Source organism: Limulus polyphemus, unplaced genomic scaffold, assembly GCF_000517525.1.
Source record: "Limulus polyphemus unplaced genomic scaffold, Limulus_polyphemus-2.1.2 Scaffold89, whole genome shotgun sequence".
Lineage (NCBI taxonomy): Eukaryota > Metazoa > Arthropoda > Merostomata > Xiphosura > Limulidae > Limulus > Limulus polyphemus.
In genome coordinates, this window is record NW_013665699.1 from 630,008 (window position 1) to 646,514 (window position 16,507).

At 31.2% G+C, this 16,507-nt stretch overlaps 1 protein-coding gene across 1 annotated transcript in view; it reads left to right on the forward strand.

Moving 5' to 3' along the window:
* The window catches only part of LOC106468591 (dual specificity mitogen-activated protein kinase kinase 1-like), a 39,941-nt gene extending 26,859 nt beyond the window's left edge, over nucleotides 1-13,082 (forward strand). Inside the window, exons 9-12 of the mRNA XM_022397568.1 lie at nucleotides 3,918-3,994; nucleotides 5,426-5,487; nucleotides 7,947-7,992; nucleotides 9,501-13,082. Of these exons, the coding sequence (XP_022253276.1) occupies nucleotides 3,918-3,994; nucleotides 5,426-5,487; nucleotides 7,947-7,992; nucleotides 9,501-9,623 (308 nt within the window). The 3' untranslated portion in view covers nucleotides 9,624-13,082. The remainder of the gene's footprint in view (nucleotides 1-3,917; nucleotides 3,995-5,425; nucleotides 5,488-7,946; nucleotides 7,993-9,500) is intronic.
* Nucleotides 13,083-16,507: the final 3,425 nt, after the last annotated feature.

Below are 16,507 nucleotides of genomic sequence, written 5' to 3' on the forward strand. Positions count from 1 at the left end.
AATGTACTCAATTAAAGTCTTTATAGATTTAATACTTCTAACTTTCAATATAGTATGTATATCTTTACAAAATTTAGCAGTCTTTCAGTTAACATTATAAGTCTTTTACGTACAAAAAATCATATTTTTTAGTGAAGTATTTTTAATAAATTAAAATAAAGACTTGTCCATGAATATGTTTAGTATTTGTTTTGAATAGTCAGTGTGCAAAGTGATTTTCATGTTAAGATTAAAAAATACTTTTCTTCATCTAAAAAATTTCAAATTTCATTTGTGTAATTTCAGAAACCTCTTAAATACATTTGAAATGTTTGGTTTCAACCCAAACTCTATACAAGGTTGGTCAGTTTGACTAACCTTGGTACCCCCCCCCCCAAAAAGAAATCAATAAATCTAAATTACCCTCTTTTTCTTTCTAGAGTGACTTCAAATGTAGTGTGAAACTACATTCATTTATCCTAAGTAGCTTTAAGCTTGTAACAGTATACATCTACTTATAATTAAGTTTTATTGTTTTATTGCTCTGTTGATTGCCCTTTGAACTGTGTTTAACTACTATCAGTGGCATTATAAGTTGTAAATCACTTGGAGAATATGCAGCTCATGTTACTCTATCGAATTACATTACCCACGAGCTGCTAGCATGCTAGCAGCGTGCCTCGTGAAACATTTTTATTATATTATTATTTATTTTACCTAAACTAATCGTAACTAACCTAAAAAGGTCCCTATTTTTACATTTTAGTTACTTTTATAATAATAAATAAAGAATAAACATCAAAAACAAGAAGTACTTATTCAATCTCCTTTTTTCTTGCTGTCAAGTGTCAGGAATATTTTGATGAAAAACATAAAAATATGAATCGTATAAGATAGGGCTTCTAAAATTTAATATTTTTTTTAACTATATGAGCATTTGGTAAGGTGCAAGTTTGAAGGTACTTTTGCCTCGAATTTATAAATTTCTTTTTTTTTAAAGTGAAATACCATGATAATTTGATTAGCATTGCTGAACATGATAATTAAATAAATATGAAAGGGGCCTTCATACTGTAAGTTTATAGTTAGCCCCCTCTAATCTCTGATTGTCAGATTTTAATAATATTGTTGTATAGATCAGCAAAGAAAATAGATTAAAATATTATGTAACATTCAATACAATATATAAATATATGTTAAACAACAAAAATTTTTTCTTTGGTTACCCATTCAGAAGTAGAGAAACTTTACTTGTGATAGTGTTTTGAACTGATGCTATTCCTTAAGCCTTTCAGTATTAAAACTTTTATTAAAAAGGAGTTTGAAATAGCAACATGATAGAATGCACTGTTACATACAAGGGTAGAAACTTGTTAAGTTTGAACAGATCTATTACTGTTTCAGGTATTGTTAACTGCTATCTTGTTTTAGCTTTATTAGTCATGTTATATAAATAAAAGTAATTAAATAGTCAGAGAAAATAATTATAAGTTTTAGAAAAACTAATTTGATTAAAAGCAAATTAACAATATTAGACAATACAAAACATGACTATACAAGAAAGTATTATATTTATATAATTAAACCTTGAAATAAGGAGAATGACAAGAGTTTTTACTAATGAAAATTGCATATAACACAAGATTGCTAGAGGGATACTTGTTAACTTGTTAATTAATATATATACGTGAATTAAAGAAGTCCTTTTAAGGATTGTAAAAATGAAAAGACAGGTAGTTATAAGGCCTCATTCCAAAATTACTTATTTGAAAATCAAGTTTTTGATCATGTATTTACCAGATATCCATCTGGAGATGAGGATTTTTTCATTACATCATTGTTAAGTATTTGTGTATGATTTAGAGCTTAAAACCCATGCTGTCAGTGTGTTTTGGTTGTGCACAATTTAGAGCTCAAAACCCATGCCGTGTGTGTGTGTGTGTGTGTTTTGGTTGGGCATGATTTAGAGCTTAAAATTAATGCTGTCAGTATGTTTTGGTTGTACATGATTTAGAGCTTAAAATTAATGCTGTCAGTATGTTTTGGTTGTACATGATTGAGAGCTTAAAACCCATACTGTTAGTGTGTTTTAGTTGTGCATGATTTAGAGCTTAAAACCCATGCTGTCAGTGTGTTTTGGTTGTGCACAATTTAGAGCTCAAAACCCATGCTGTGTGTGTGTGTTTTGGTTGGGCATGATTTAGAGTTTAAAATTAATGCTGTCAGTATGTTTTGGTTGTGCATGATTGAGAGCTTAAAACCTATACTGTTAGTGTGTTTTAGTTATGCATGATTTAGAGCTTAAAACCCATGATGTCAGTATGTTTTGGTTGAGCATGATTTAGAGCTTAAAACCCATGCTGTCATTATGTTTTGGTTGAACATGATTTAGTGCTTAACAAATGAGTTAACATCTGATGTAGTGAGTATCAGGTTGTGTATGTCTGATGATGTAGTTCCATCAAATGCTCATGCACGAAACACATGCTACATCTAAGATTTTGTATGTTTAAGAATACCTGTATAAGAAATCTTTAGAGTTTAAAAGTTCATTGAAAGAGACGTAGAAAGTGCTATTAAGAATGGTGGAAGAATATGGGTTGATTATAAGTAAGATAAAGCTATCATGTGTGATATTGGTGATATGAATGTTGAAAAGATATTTTAAGACCAAAAGTATTCTTTCAGAGTTCTCTTGTACAGTTTGTTTTATATTGCTTTGCTTTGACTTTAGTTTTTCTAATCCATTAATATTATTTCATATCAAATCGTTTTTTTTATTTTCAATTGCATTAATTTTTCACTGCTGTGAAATTACATTGCCATTCAACAGCTATTCACAACAATGCCAATATCTGAAAAAGCCTGAACTGTATACTATTAACCCTTCCATATGCGACCTGGGAACATAATATCACATGTTTCTATCTTTCACAATTGTTCTTAAGATTTGTTGTCTGTTGCTGTTAAATATGATGGTCATCATATCATCATGAAATAAAACTGTTATATATCTGTAGTGTTTTCAAAGAATTTGTGTTGTTTATGATAGCTCTGAATATCAAATCATGTGTATTCATTCTCCTTGGTGCAAACATGGCATTGAAAATTGTTAGTTGCCAATAGATAAGCTAATTTAAAAGTTTAGGGTCAAATGTCTTTGTTTTTCTGACCCTAAGTTTGCTCTTTGTGGTTATATATATATGTACACTTTACAGATTACAAGACTTGGCTTTAAACTAAATTGAAACACCCTTTGCATTGATTTACACACTTTTAGACTGATTTATACAATGTAAGGTAATGAAAATAAAATATACTTCCTAGATCTTTGAATGCAGGATAAGCAAATTTCAACACTTTTCAGAGCACATCCAAAAATGGATTAACAGAAGAAAAAGGTTTAATCTATCGTTTGATTGGTGTTGTTCTCAGTTACCACTTATTCTCATACTTGTATACTTATAAATTGTTTGGACATTTACATCATTTTCTATTACTTGTGAATAGTATTACAAATCATTACTCAGTCTATCATAGATAGCCCCCTCTGAGGTTATATTTTGTGGTTATGTTAAATTAAAATTTTGTACATTTTTTCATAAACTGACTAGGTTTATTACTCATCTGCTAAAATTTTATTGTGAATTGTCAGTTACCTTATGGTTATAAGCTCACTCTTCAACAGATAAACCTTTTGAGAATTGTATCAAAGTATATACTTTTCCACAAATTATTAAGTGTTATAGAAATATCAGTTTTTACTGTTTGTTGTCAAGTGCAACCAATTCTGAAAACATTGTGTAGTTTTTGCTTTGTTACATGTTCAGATTTTAAATTTTGTGCTGGATAAAAGATTATTGTAAGATTTTGTGTTTTGAAATTTGATTTCATTATTCATATGTGTATCGAGAACTTATGTTAAATTTACATCTTAGGTAGTTTTATTGGAGCCTTTGGAGATGGTCCAAGACCTATGGCTATCTTTGAGCTTTTAGACTACATAGTGAACGAGGTATGGTTAAAAAAATAGTTACTTGTATGGAGATAGATTTGTAAACGTTCATATGATATTTTATTAACTCCAAAATTAATATTCTTGTTTTTATAACAAAACAAAAAACAATATGGAAAACAAACAAGTGTGAGAAATATGATTGTGTACATTTAAGTCTTTATAATCTAATACATATGTTTGGTGCATTTCAATTGCGGTATGGTTACATTTATCATTTCAAGCCTTAAGTTAACACTTACTTTATTATCTAGGCAAATTAGAACCTTAATCTTGGGTGAGACCACTGGTCACTTTTTAAGTGTAAGAAAAAAATTTTGCCATTTACATGTAGTTATTCGGATCAGGATTAAACTCCTTAACATAAAACTTTGACATTTAACATATACTGGATGTTGTATTCTTCTTTTAATTGAACAATCCGAAATAACCTGCCCAACAGGAGGAATTGTTATAATAATAAATTAGCATCCTTGCAAACTTGTGTGGATGTAATGTGCTACTTGAGTGGTGGGTACGATGTGAAGCTATCTCTTGTTGCAGACTGTTTCAAGTAAACCCAAGAATATAGCACACGTGAATGCACTTTTTATGTTTCTGCCTAACCAGATTTAGTTTTCTTTCGATATGTCATTTAAAATTCAGTATTGTCTTGCGTCTGTATGTTTCAAACAACTTCAAGGTTTTCTCAATGAACTTCATTCATTGTTTTTATTTGTATTTAATTTTTTGATGGTTGTGGTTTCCAAAGCTTCAAAACTGTTGCACATGTCTATAAGTGTAATATATGAATTTGAAAGTGTATTTTTCAGGCCTACCTTTCATTGTACATAAAAAAACAAACAATATTTGAAAATTCTTAGTTATCCGTAATAAAGATAATCCACAATAGCTGTTATATCAAAATATTCATTGTATATATAAACCCTGAATATAGTAATAATTACTTATTGTTATTTTTTATCTGTGATGCACAACAACTACCTTGAATTGAATGAATTAAGAAAATTATCTACTAATGCATCAACACTTTTACAAAATAGAGATATTTTTCTTTTACAACATGTTCAGGTAATTATTTGATTCTCAGTAGATGCATGTGACTAAAAGTTAAACTAGATGTCTGACATTTGCTTTTGTTGAGTGCCCTATTTATTAATATTACTTTCTCAGATGACTGTGGTAAGCATTTGCATAGTGTCGTACAAAATAAAAGTATGGTCGTATATTCCTTTTTTTTTTCTTCTTTCATTGATTTAACATATGTTTTGTTTTCAACTAATTAGTAAAAATCCATTTATTATTAATTCTGTAAAGGGATTTTACAAAGACACAGTTTAAATTAAGTCAAAAAGCTGAATAATATTAACTACGGTTTTTCGTATTGATATTTGATGAATATATGTATGTATGTTGTTATATGTATTCCAGCCTCCTCCAACTCTTCCAACAGGAGTATTCTCTACAGAGTTTAAGGATTTTGTAGATAGATGGTAAGTTACATCCACAAAAATGTTTTTAAAACTTTTACTAAAATGTATTAGCCCACATTTGTGAATGTACTTTTAGTTTCAATTTTGTTTAAACATTTTTTGCCTTGTATGTTTTATGGCTATAAAATATTAATTGAAGTTTATTACATTCAAATTATAAGAAATTAACAAAGACATATCCATCAAATTAAGCAGTAAGAAAATAACATATAAATTGCAAAACTGTGTTTATTTTTATATATATGCTTTCTATGAAGATATCTGTTACATTTTGTTTAAAATCAAAATTTAATTTATCTTTAATTATAAAAGAAAATGATTGGGTAGACTTATTTAGCAATGTAATTCTTCCCAACACACATGAACATAAATTATTTTTTGGTCATGAAAAATAGAGGGCTGTAAAATTATAGAATTTGTAGACATGAGAATTTTTTTTCTACTTTATTTTATTTATTATTTATGGAAATAACTTTTGATAAATGAAGTTATCAACATTGAGATAGGGATGACTGCTCCCTCCTTGTTTTGACACTGTTGTGAGCACAATTTGAGGCTGATTCATAGGCAAACATTGCAATGGTGAAATACGTGGCTAGCATGTGAAATTAACCAAGAAACTTAGTGACGGTCCTGAATTTCAAAGATTAATTAAGTTTTTTTTTTTCTTCCATAAAGTTGGCAATCAGTAAACCAGAATGTTGTATTTAAAACTACAACTTCCCTCGGCCAGTAATATGAGGAATTTATTCTTTGATAGATTGTTTAGGGAGAGTATTCATGATGAAACTTAAGTTGAATGTTTCTAAAGTCTTCTGCCTTTCGACCCGAGGACAAAAGGCGGAAGACTTTCGAAACATCATCCTCTACACTTGTGTTTCTACAATAGGTAGTTGCCATCCATTCAACGAAGTTTCATCATAGGTGATCTAGTTGCATAGGGTTAAGAGTGTGACTTGTTAACATAATTTGTTTTATCTATTTCTATAAAATTATTTTTCTAACCCCTCACACCCCTCTCTCCAATGACTCAATAGGATGTTATAAAGCTCTGCTCTTAACACATGCTCATTGGCTGACATTTGTCCCAGGAAAGAACAAAATTAAATACATTTAACATATTAATTTTTTTTTATGGCCAAATGATTTGCCAAAATACGTATTTGAATCATCTGGCTATATTTTCCTTATCATTTCAAACATAAGCTACAAGTTATTTTGTGTCCGTGTTGCTGCAGTGTCAATATGTTTACTTGGCACAAACAATGAAGAAATAGAAATGGCATGTGAGGTAAACTTGTACCAACTTTGTTTGAGGTATATTTAGTTGACTAGTGGCACTACATCTTTAGATGTTCCCAATATTAGGCTATGATTTAAATTTGGTTCCATTCATAACTTCAAGGCCAAGCTATCACAGTATCAGTGCTCAATACAATTTATACAACAACCATCAATGCCCTAATATTCTAAGCATTGCATTATAAGATTAGTTTGGAGAATCGTCTTAGAAATACGTGTGTAAACTCAACACATCATTGGTCTGATTGTCAAGTCATGAACATGTGTACAAATTTACCAATATCTAAGTAAGTTGCTTTCTTTACATAAATTAATGTCGTATGTCATTCAATCTGCCATTGGTATGCAGTGTTGTAACCTAAGTTAAACAACACCTAGGTGACTAATGAGTTGACAAAGTGACATCAGTAAGTAAGGATTTTGTGCAGTATATTACAATAAAATTACAAATATTGCATTATGCTGCAATTCATTAGTTCTAGCAGTACCCACCCCTGTTAGATAGGTATGGCATTTTTATTGTCAAAATAGTTAAGTAGTAAGTTCATCTCATCATTTACATGTGGGAGTTGTGTTTTGTAATGATATTGTAACATCATTAGTGTATCTCCTGCATGTGTTTTTTTAAAACCATCTATTGTCATGTCTGTGTTTGTTGATAACAAATGTGCATAATAAAGACGACTTGTGAATTCAGGGACTAAGTTTTCAGTCGACACTAAATTCATGTCTATTGTGTTAATATGGTGACTGACCCTTTTTTTAAAACAACAAACATTATAACTATATAAAATTATGTTGAGATAATTACACATTTCATACAAGTAGTTTTCATCATTTTCAGTAAGCTTGATGATGAATATCAATAAAATAAAATCTGGTAACTTTAATAAGCAGGAAATATCAATGCTGTATGTATAGAAATTGTAACACAAAGAAAACGTGATAGAACTTGCTACAGCTTAACAAAACACAAGATGCATAAAAAATCTGTATGCATGTGGCTAGTATGTGAATAATTTGAATAATAATATAAATTTTAAATAAGGTAGATTACTAAATCTTCATAACCATAAATTCCTACACTACTGAATTGTAGGTTATTTCAAAACTTAAAAAGTATTGTGTGTAATGACACAATATTTTTATTCATTTAGCTTAAAGAAAAATCCATCTGAACGGGCTGATTTGAAAACATTAATGGTAAGATTATTCTTTTATGTAGATATTTCCATTATTCAAATTGCCAAGAAAGTAGTGGCAGAGCAAACTTAATTTTTACTTCTATATAAAGTATGTTATGCATATAAAAAGTCTGAAAGAGTGAATTAATAAATATTGTTCAAGTAAATAAAGTCTTAAGTATGTTGACAATGAATTGTAAATCTCGATTTGGTACATGAGAAGTGTTAATATTAGGGGTGAAATTCTGCCAGCACCTAGTACTGAAACTTATTTGAGCTGCTTTATCATTTTTTATGTTTACACCTATATATTTTTATTTCATTTTTCAAAAACAGGTCCACTTGACCCAGCTGAGTACCTTTACTTTTGTCTTTGAGAATTTCACCCCTGGTTAATACTGATATATATATATATATTGCATTACCGTTATCAGTCCAGGTTGTCAACTTATTGTGATAGTGGATAAGTTATTTATTTATACAGTTTGGAAGTAGTAACTACTGCATCATTTGTTTATATTTGGCAGTTTTCACCTACTGACACCATCAAGGATTTCATGGTACTTGCTTACTAAAATGTCTTCACTATTCTAACCAAATCATTTGTTTCAATTTTACTTTAGAAACACGTCAACCATAGAAATAACACCATAAAATAAGATTAATTATTTCTTTACTTAAGAAGTAGTAGTGTTCCTCCAAGCAGTTAATGATGGTAGAATAATAACCATAATGCTCTTTGCAAAAATTATAGTGATGTTCAACTCTTAAACAAAGTGGAAAAAACTAAATAACCTTGTATCAGTTACTATTTGACAATGGTGTACTGCATAGTAATTGTTTTGCTTTCTTAAATGAAAGTGGCTTGGCATGGCCAGGTGGTTAGGGCACTTGACTCGTAATCTGCGGGCCACGGGTTCGACTCCCTATCCCACCAAACATGCTCGGCCTTTCAATCGTGGGGGTGTTATCATGTGAAGGTCAATCCTACTATTCATTGGTAAAAGAGTAGCCCAAGAGTTGGTTGTGGGTGGTAATGACTAGCTGCCTTTCCTCTTATCTATCACTGTTAAATTAGAGACAGCTAGTGCAGATAGCCTTCGTGTAGCTTTGCTCGAAATTCATATCAAACCAAACTTGAATGAAAAGTTTTTTTAAAATGTTATAATGACTACTTTATATATTTGGGGTGAACACAGTCCACTCCAGAATATATTCAGTTTCCACCATATACAATATATATGGTAGGTACCTGTAAAGCACTTTGATAAAGACCTTGTTCCTTTGAAGATTTATATGACTTCAGAAATAGATATGGATAGTATGTTAGCAACCATAAGTTATATTTCCAGTTTATATATATTACATACTTACTCTAAAATACCCTAAGTAAATATATTTTGTAATGTTCCAGTTTATTCTTTTTTATCATAAATATTATTAACTGGAGATATAATTTTCTTTAATTTAATACGTGCTTTATTTTTAACTTAATAATGGCCAAATTCTCTTTTTAATTTAATTTAGCAAAGTCATCCATTCATCAAACACTCTGAAGCTGAGTCAGTCGATGTGGCTGGTTGGGTATGTAAAGTTGTTGGGCTAAAACCAACAACTCCAAACAAAGGCACACCTGAAGGTGATTCTTAAATACTGAGTAGGAGCAATTTTTCCTCCCCCACCAAAAAAAAATTATGTACGTGTATACCACAATCTTCAGGGCTTATTGTCCACCAGTCATAATGTATGTTATTGTATTATTGGCTTACTTTTCCCTTTTAACAACATTGCAAGTGGAGCCAAGTTTTCAAGAATATCCAGGAAAGTGAAGGGTACATCTATGTGAAACATCTGATACTGTGGTATCCAGGGTCTGTGATAGGTCTGGCATAATTGTTAAAAGTCAAGGTTTGTGCCATGTTGCTGAATTGATGTTAATAAATAGTTTCATTCCATATTTGTTAGATGTAACTCATATTTTGTGTAGTGAATCTTAAAGTTGTTTTTTTTTGTTGTCAATATCTCTTGGTGTATTAATTTTCTTTCTTTCTGGGTTCTTGTGTGGAAGGTTAACAACTTTGTGAAATGTCTCATTGCTGTTTTTTTTTATCAATTCAGTAGGAAAATAAAAAAAATCATTTTGGTTATTTCTCTCTCTAATGGTGCAGAGATGGATCTAACAGTTTAGTGTATGTCAGTGAAGTTTTTTTTTGTACTTTATACAATAAACTATTATTTTAGTCATTCAAGTAGTATTATAGTGAAGAAAAACCATATGTGTTTGGTCAGTACAGCATTGTTTTTGAGGTAATTTTTCACACAGGTTATTACATTTAATTTTATGATTATCACTTATATGCATTGTATATGTTAACACATTTTAGCTCAGGATAAAAAAAAAGTGTTAACGCATTAATGCTAATGTGTAATAATTTCATTAGTAGTTACATAGTGAACATTATTTCCGACAGTACTTATACACCGCAGAACTCCTGGTTTTCTGCAGAATACCACACTATTCTAGGTTTTCCTTTTCAAAGATGTACAGATTGTATTCTAGAAGACAGGTACTTAATTTTCAGTGAATATTTTTTAAACTTGTTGTTGTTGTCTTACATAGAAAGTTTTTTTTTCATTTGAGAGTTTGTAAAAATATGATTTCTGTGTTTGTAAAGATATTACCCACTTTAGAACATCCTTTTGTAATAATTTATCCTAGCAATGCATTTTTTTTTCCCAATGAAAACTGTTAAATTAAGATAATCAAATTTCATATGTGTATAGCCCAGTCAGTTGGTTTTGCTTCAGTTCTATCCAACTACATCTTGGTAATGTTTTTTTCTCAAAGAATCTAACATCTCTGGTATAACAGTTTAGAAACAACTTTGAAATTCATCATCTTTTTCATTAAGTTATATGATGTTTGTTGAATTATAACATTAGAGCTTAGTTTGATTTTTCAGTCTTAATGTTCTACAAAGTGTTAAGGATGAGAATTTTCTGGATTTAATAGTTTCCCACAAGATCAATGTAAATCCATTGGGGAAAGTTTGTAAATTAGATGGGGAGTTGAGTTGGAGCTTGAAAATTAAATTATCTTGCATATGCTGTCGAAAATTTTTGTTACAAGTCTTGGAAGTAAACAGTGAAGTCTGCTTGACTAATGGTAGGCAGTCTTTCTAAATCGGGCTCATTTCTGCCTGTAAGATATGTACCAGATTAGAACTAGCACACGTGTAGTTGTCACATTTATTTAGAGATGAAAATACTGATAAAAGTTGATGATGAAAATGCACACAAACTACATGAAATTATTAAACGTAAAATTTAAATGAACAGTCCTTATTTAGAAAAAACATCAGTTGGAAAGAATAATATCCTTAAAACTATTAAATGTCTTGTTCTGGAAAGTTAGTTTTTCTACTGTTATTGATATTAGTGTATAGCTATAACAGTTACACGATATAGAAGCAGTAATATTAATGTGAATTCTGCATTTATTATATGTAAATTTTAATTTAAAGTACACTAGATTTTTGTTAAAAAAAAAGACCCATTTCCTTCCTTCCTTAGCCCCTACCTCCAAACTATCTTGCTGATTGTGGACTTGGCTGTGCTTACCATTAACCTCCAGATTTTTTGAGCTTGACCTATTCTCATCCCTGAACGTGTACAGTTTCGAAACGATTGAAATGTTGGTCTGATAAACAGTTTGAGTTGGCAGTTTAAGGCAGTGCATTATTATTGTTTTAAATGTAATTAACAGTTCTAAAAAAATGTTGACTTTCGTTTTTTTGTAAATACATGGAATTCCAAACCATAAGTTAACCCTAATGAGTATAGACAAAATTAACATAATACACTTATAGAAATATGTCATACATTTTGGCTTGCAGTAAACTCACACTGGTATACTTCTACTATTAGTGACCATTCATTATCGTGCACATTAAAAACATAAGGTATTAGCTTGTTATTGATGTTCTCAGAGCTATAGGATGTAGATTTTTTCTTATGTAAATTATCCAAAGTTAGCATATTTTTGGAAACAAACTTCCAATACAGTCTGCTTATCATGTGTCAAATCACTTAATATAAATTATTATGTGGTGTTACCTCTGTGATCTTCTATTCAATTTCAGCAGTATGAGCTATAATGCTTACCTGTACATAATTTTTATTTTTATCTTTTAACAAGAGTGCATGGGTTAGGTGGATTGTAATCTTATGTTATAAGCGTATCTCGAATTTTTTTGTTAGTTCAGATAAAAGGTGTCATCAGTGTAGTAAAATATAGTTTCAACTATGTGTTATTCAACCTATAGGAGGTTTGCATTTTGAAGAACCCACATTTCCTGTAAAAATTTACTTCTTAGCCATTAATTTAGTTTTGTAAATTGTTTTGGATCAAACTTTTTTTTTTTAAAGTAGAAATGAGTGTGGATTTGAAGTTATGAGATTTTTTTTTGTTAAACTACAGGTTTAATAATTTTACAGTGTATAATTTCTAACTACTAATTTCCCTCGAAATGAATGTCGCCACAGAGTTTCTGAATGTTGACACAAAACGATTCACTAAAAGAATTTACTCATAGGAGTGAAGTGTGTTCTAATCATTCAAAAAATAACAGTTTTGTGCTTTCATCCTTTAGATATATTTAGATGTTGAAAGCTTGAACTGCTACAAAGACATTAGGGTGGCCTGAAGTTAATTGTAACTATATAATCAAGTGTAGACTGTATTGTAATTATCAAAAGAAATATTTTTATTTAAACCACTCTCAGTCATTTTAATGTTAAATCTTGCTTTTAGAATAAAATCTAAATGAACATTCCAACATCAAGCTAAATGTATGATTTTCTTATTTCAGGTTTTGTGCATTTTTACTTCTAAAAACCTTAAAATGTTTTATAAAGATTACAGTGAACAAAATTAATGATGCAGTTTGAAATACCTGTTTAGATACCTTAGCTTCCATACTTTGGTGGGTAAATAATTGTGTTGATTTTTATACATTTCTCTGTTACTGTTTACAGCAAATTACATTCCAGTATTATTATTATTGTTGAATTTTAGTGGTGAAATAAACTGTTGTCATTGAAAATCTTTGAATTGTTTGACCAGATAGCTGAATATAAATAAATAGGCAACACAACTGAATTTATTTGCCAACACTGATATAACCTCAAATTGATGCATTGCTCACATCGTTGGTCATTCATTTGACCTACAAAAATAGAGAGGATATGTCCTTAAGGTGTCCCAGGTTCTACAGAAACGAATATATATCTACATGATTCTCTTTCTTCTGTGGGAAAACTTTGGGTAACACTGAAGGGGAATAAACTATAACAATGAATGACCAAGGTAATTGTGGGTTATTTGCATTTTAGAACCAGTCTACAGTTAAACCTATATGCATGTATATGTGAAAACTTTTGAAAATTTTAGGTGAACAATAAAAGTTATGTCTAAACTGTAAGAAAATGAAAGTATATGCTTTACATATTACTGTAGAACAGAAATTTCAAGATGTGTGAAGTAGACATTTTTCTGGATATTTAGGTAATATTGAAACTAAACCTATACATTAAAACCACAAAACTAATAGTTACGATCACTAAATTTTGTTCAGCTATAAAGCATTTATGCTTTTTAACAAAACACTGTTTATTAAATTTCTGGATTCTTAAAAGTTTGGGAAGATAACAAAACTTATTGAACTTCAAAGATTTTATTTATTCTATTCACAGATAAAGGAAATGTGAATTGTGTGTGCATTTTTAATACTTATATAATTTTATTGGTTTTTGTATTTTTGTGCACTGACAAATTGTGTTTTAAGTAAACTGTCAAATGATTATTTGAAAATTTTACTTTGAAATGCAGTGTTCACAGTTTCAGAAAATGTGAGGGCTGAGTCCCAGTGGGAAGGAGAAAACAGTGAAAAAACTTAAATTGTAAAATATTTTGAAACTATACATCTTTTTTTAGGGGGGGGGGGTAGGAGAATTTCCCACTTAAGGGCAAACTAATTTAGAGTTTTATTTTTCTGAAAATGTCCCAACAATATGAAGTATACTCATTAATTTTTACTAACAAAGAAAATATTGTTGCAGTGGTTTGTTATTTTATTAACTGAGTTTTTTGTATTATTCAGTAAAAAAAAACAAAATAATTTAAAATGAAGGTTTGTCTGCAGTTCCTGACAATATGACATTTTAAGTTGCAGTAAAAGTACCCACTGTTCTGTGATTTACTTCTCCAATTCTGAATAAACAATTATCTAATTAAACCGTTGAGTTCTTCTAGACTTCCATCAGAGGCACTTGATGTTTTCACTCAATCTAATGATCCCATAAATTCATAATGATGATTTTAGTTGTTTATCTGAACAACTTCCTTTAAAAATGTGCATCTACTTTACTTTTGTGTAATTCGCATATTGCCTCCAGTATGGTATCTATGAATTTTTTGTATGCCAATGAATCAGTCAATTCATGTGGATCATTGTGATAATGTAAATGGGTCTTTCCACAACTTTAGCAAGTTTTACCAAAGTATCCTTCTTACTCTGCTGCTTTACTTTACTTCAGAAACTTTCTTGTGATGTAATACTCCAAATCTTTTTGATAAGATGGCCACCAATACCAGATAGTTATTATGGCTCTTAGATGGTAATCCGCTTAGTGTTTGCAAAACTAGCCCTTTTATATGAGCAGCAAGATGAACAGCTTGCTGTTGCTAATCCATCCACTCACTTTGGAAATGATTTTGGTGAGGTAGATGCTCCCAATGGTTTTAACACACTAATATGATTGTCTTTCTTCTCCAACAACTACTCCCACTGCTGAGCACATTGTGACTCAACAGTAACTTGTGAAGTATTCTAAAATTTTTCCCTAATTTACCTCAGAATAGTCTGCAAGAACTACAAAACAGGAGGATTTGCCAGACACTGTATTACAGGGCAACTCTTATATATCATACACACATCATCTGTGAAATTAATAATAAAGACTGTTTTCATTTTGCATCACATTTTGTGTTTAGACCATTTAGTTATAACTCTGCAGCCCCAGACTCTGGAAGATCAGATAACATCTGGTGTACTCAGAACAGCAGACTGGGCATGACACCTAAGGATTGATTTCATTGCAAGGGAAGCAGAGATGACTGAGGATTGTTGAGGTGGAATGATGTCTGGTGAGTCTGAAACTGTATAGTGCAATTTGTACAGGACTTCCAGGCTATTGCCAGCCACAGTAACTCCCAAGACTGTCCAAAAAAGAGTGAAAGTGCCATTGGTGAACAAAGACTGCCAATAAGAGTTGTTTTTCCAGCAAGTGAGACAGCAGGCACCAACTATTGAATACCCTGAATCATAAGGTTGTCAATAGCCTCTCTAATCTGATAGGTAACCTGCCAAGGTGACCATAGTCCATGAAGAAACTAGGTTCATGCAAAGCTATTTAATGAGCTGTCAGGAGCAACTTGCCACTCTAGACCAGAGACACAACTAATTCGATGGTTGTAATCCCTGAGTACACCTACCGCACCATATCCACAATTTCAATGGCATCTCAAACAGGTATTGGCTAAGTATCCACAAGAGGGAGGCTTTGTCTGGAACCTCAAGTCCTTAGGAGTGAGGCAAAGCAGATTTTGCCCCAACTGCAATGAAAGAAGGCCTAGACCATTTCTTGAAGCAGGTCGTGCAGGTAACTGCCTGAAATGGCTGAACTCAGGAGCAGGCAGTCCAATGGACCATCCTACCCAGGTGCCTCTACAATGCTGTGCTTGAACAATGCCAAGAGCTAACCAGCCATGCACACATACTCATGGTGCAATGTAACCATAATGATTTCCATTGAATTGGCAAAAATATCCCAGTCCACCCATGGACTTCTAAGGCAAGAAATTATCCAAACTTTGCAAAGTTGTTACTTGCACTTGTACTAACATGTGATGGCAGGTTTACTGGCCGCATTCAAGTTGACATTCATTCATCACTAGTGGGAACATTATATGGTGTGTGGTGACCAGAGAAACAACCAAATGAGACAGGATAAACCTCAGCAGTGAATTGTTGGATTTCCTCTGTACAGAATAGTCTTGGATGTTGTTAGTCCACTTCTGAAGATTGAATAAGGTAATTGGTACATACTCATCACCATAAATTACTTCACAAAATAAACCAAGTCTTATCCATTGGTTAATACTTTGGTACCATCTGTAGCTGATGTGTTTGTAGAATACTGGATAGCACAGCTTTTTGCACCAGAAGAGATCCACATAAATTAGGGATCTAATTTCATCAACCAATTGTTCTCTTGAGTTTGTAAAGCATTAGGTATGGTGAAAATGTGCACTTTACCTTATCAACCCCAGCAGAAATGTAATACAAACTACTAAGTGCACTGCATGCTAGCCAATATGTTAATCCAGGTTGAACTGACTGGGATGATCACTTATACCAGGGGGTCACCAAACTATGGCCTGTGAAGTCCGTTCATCCGGACCGCCGCTGCAC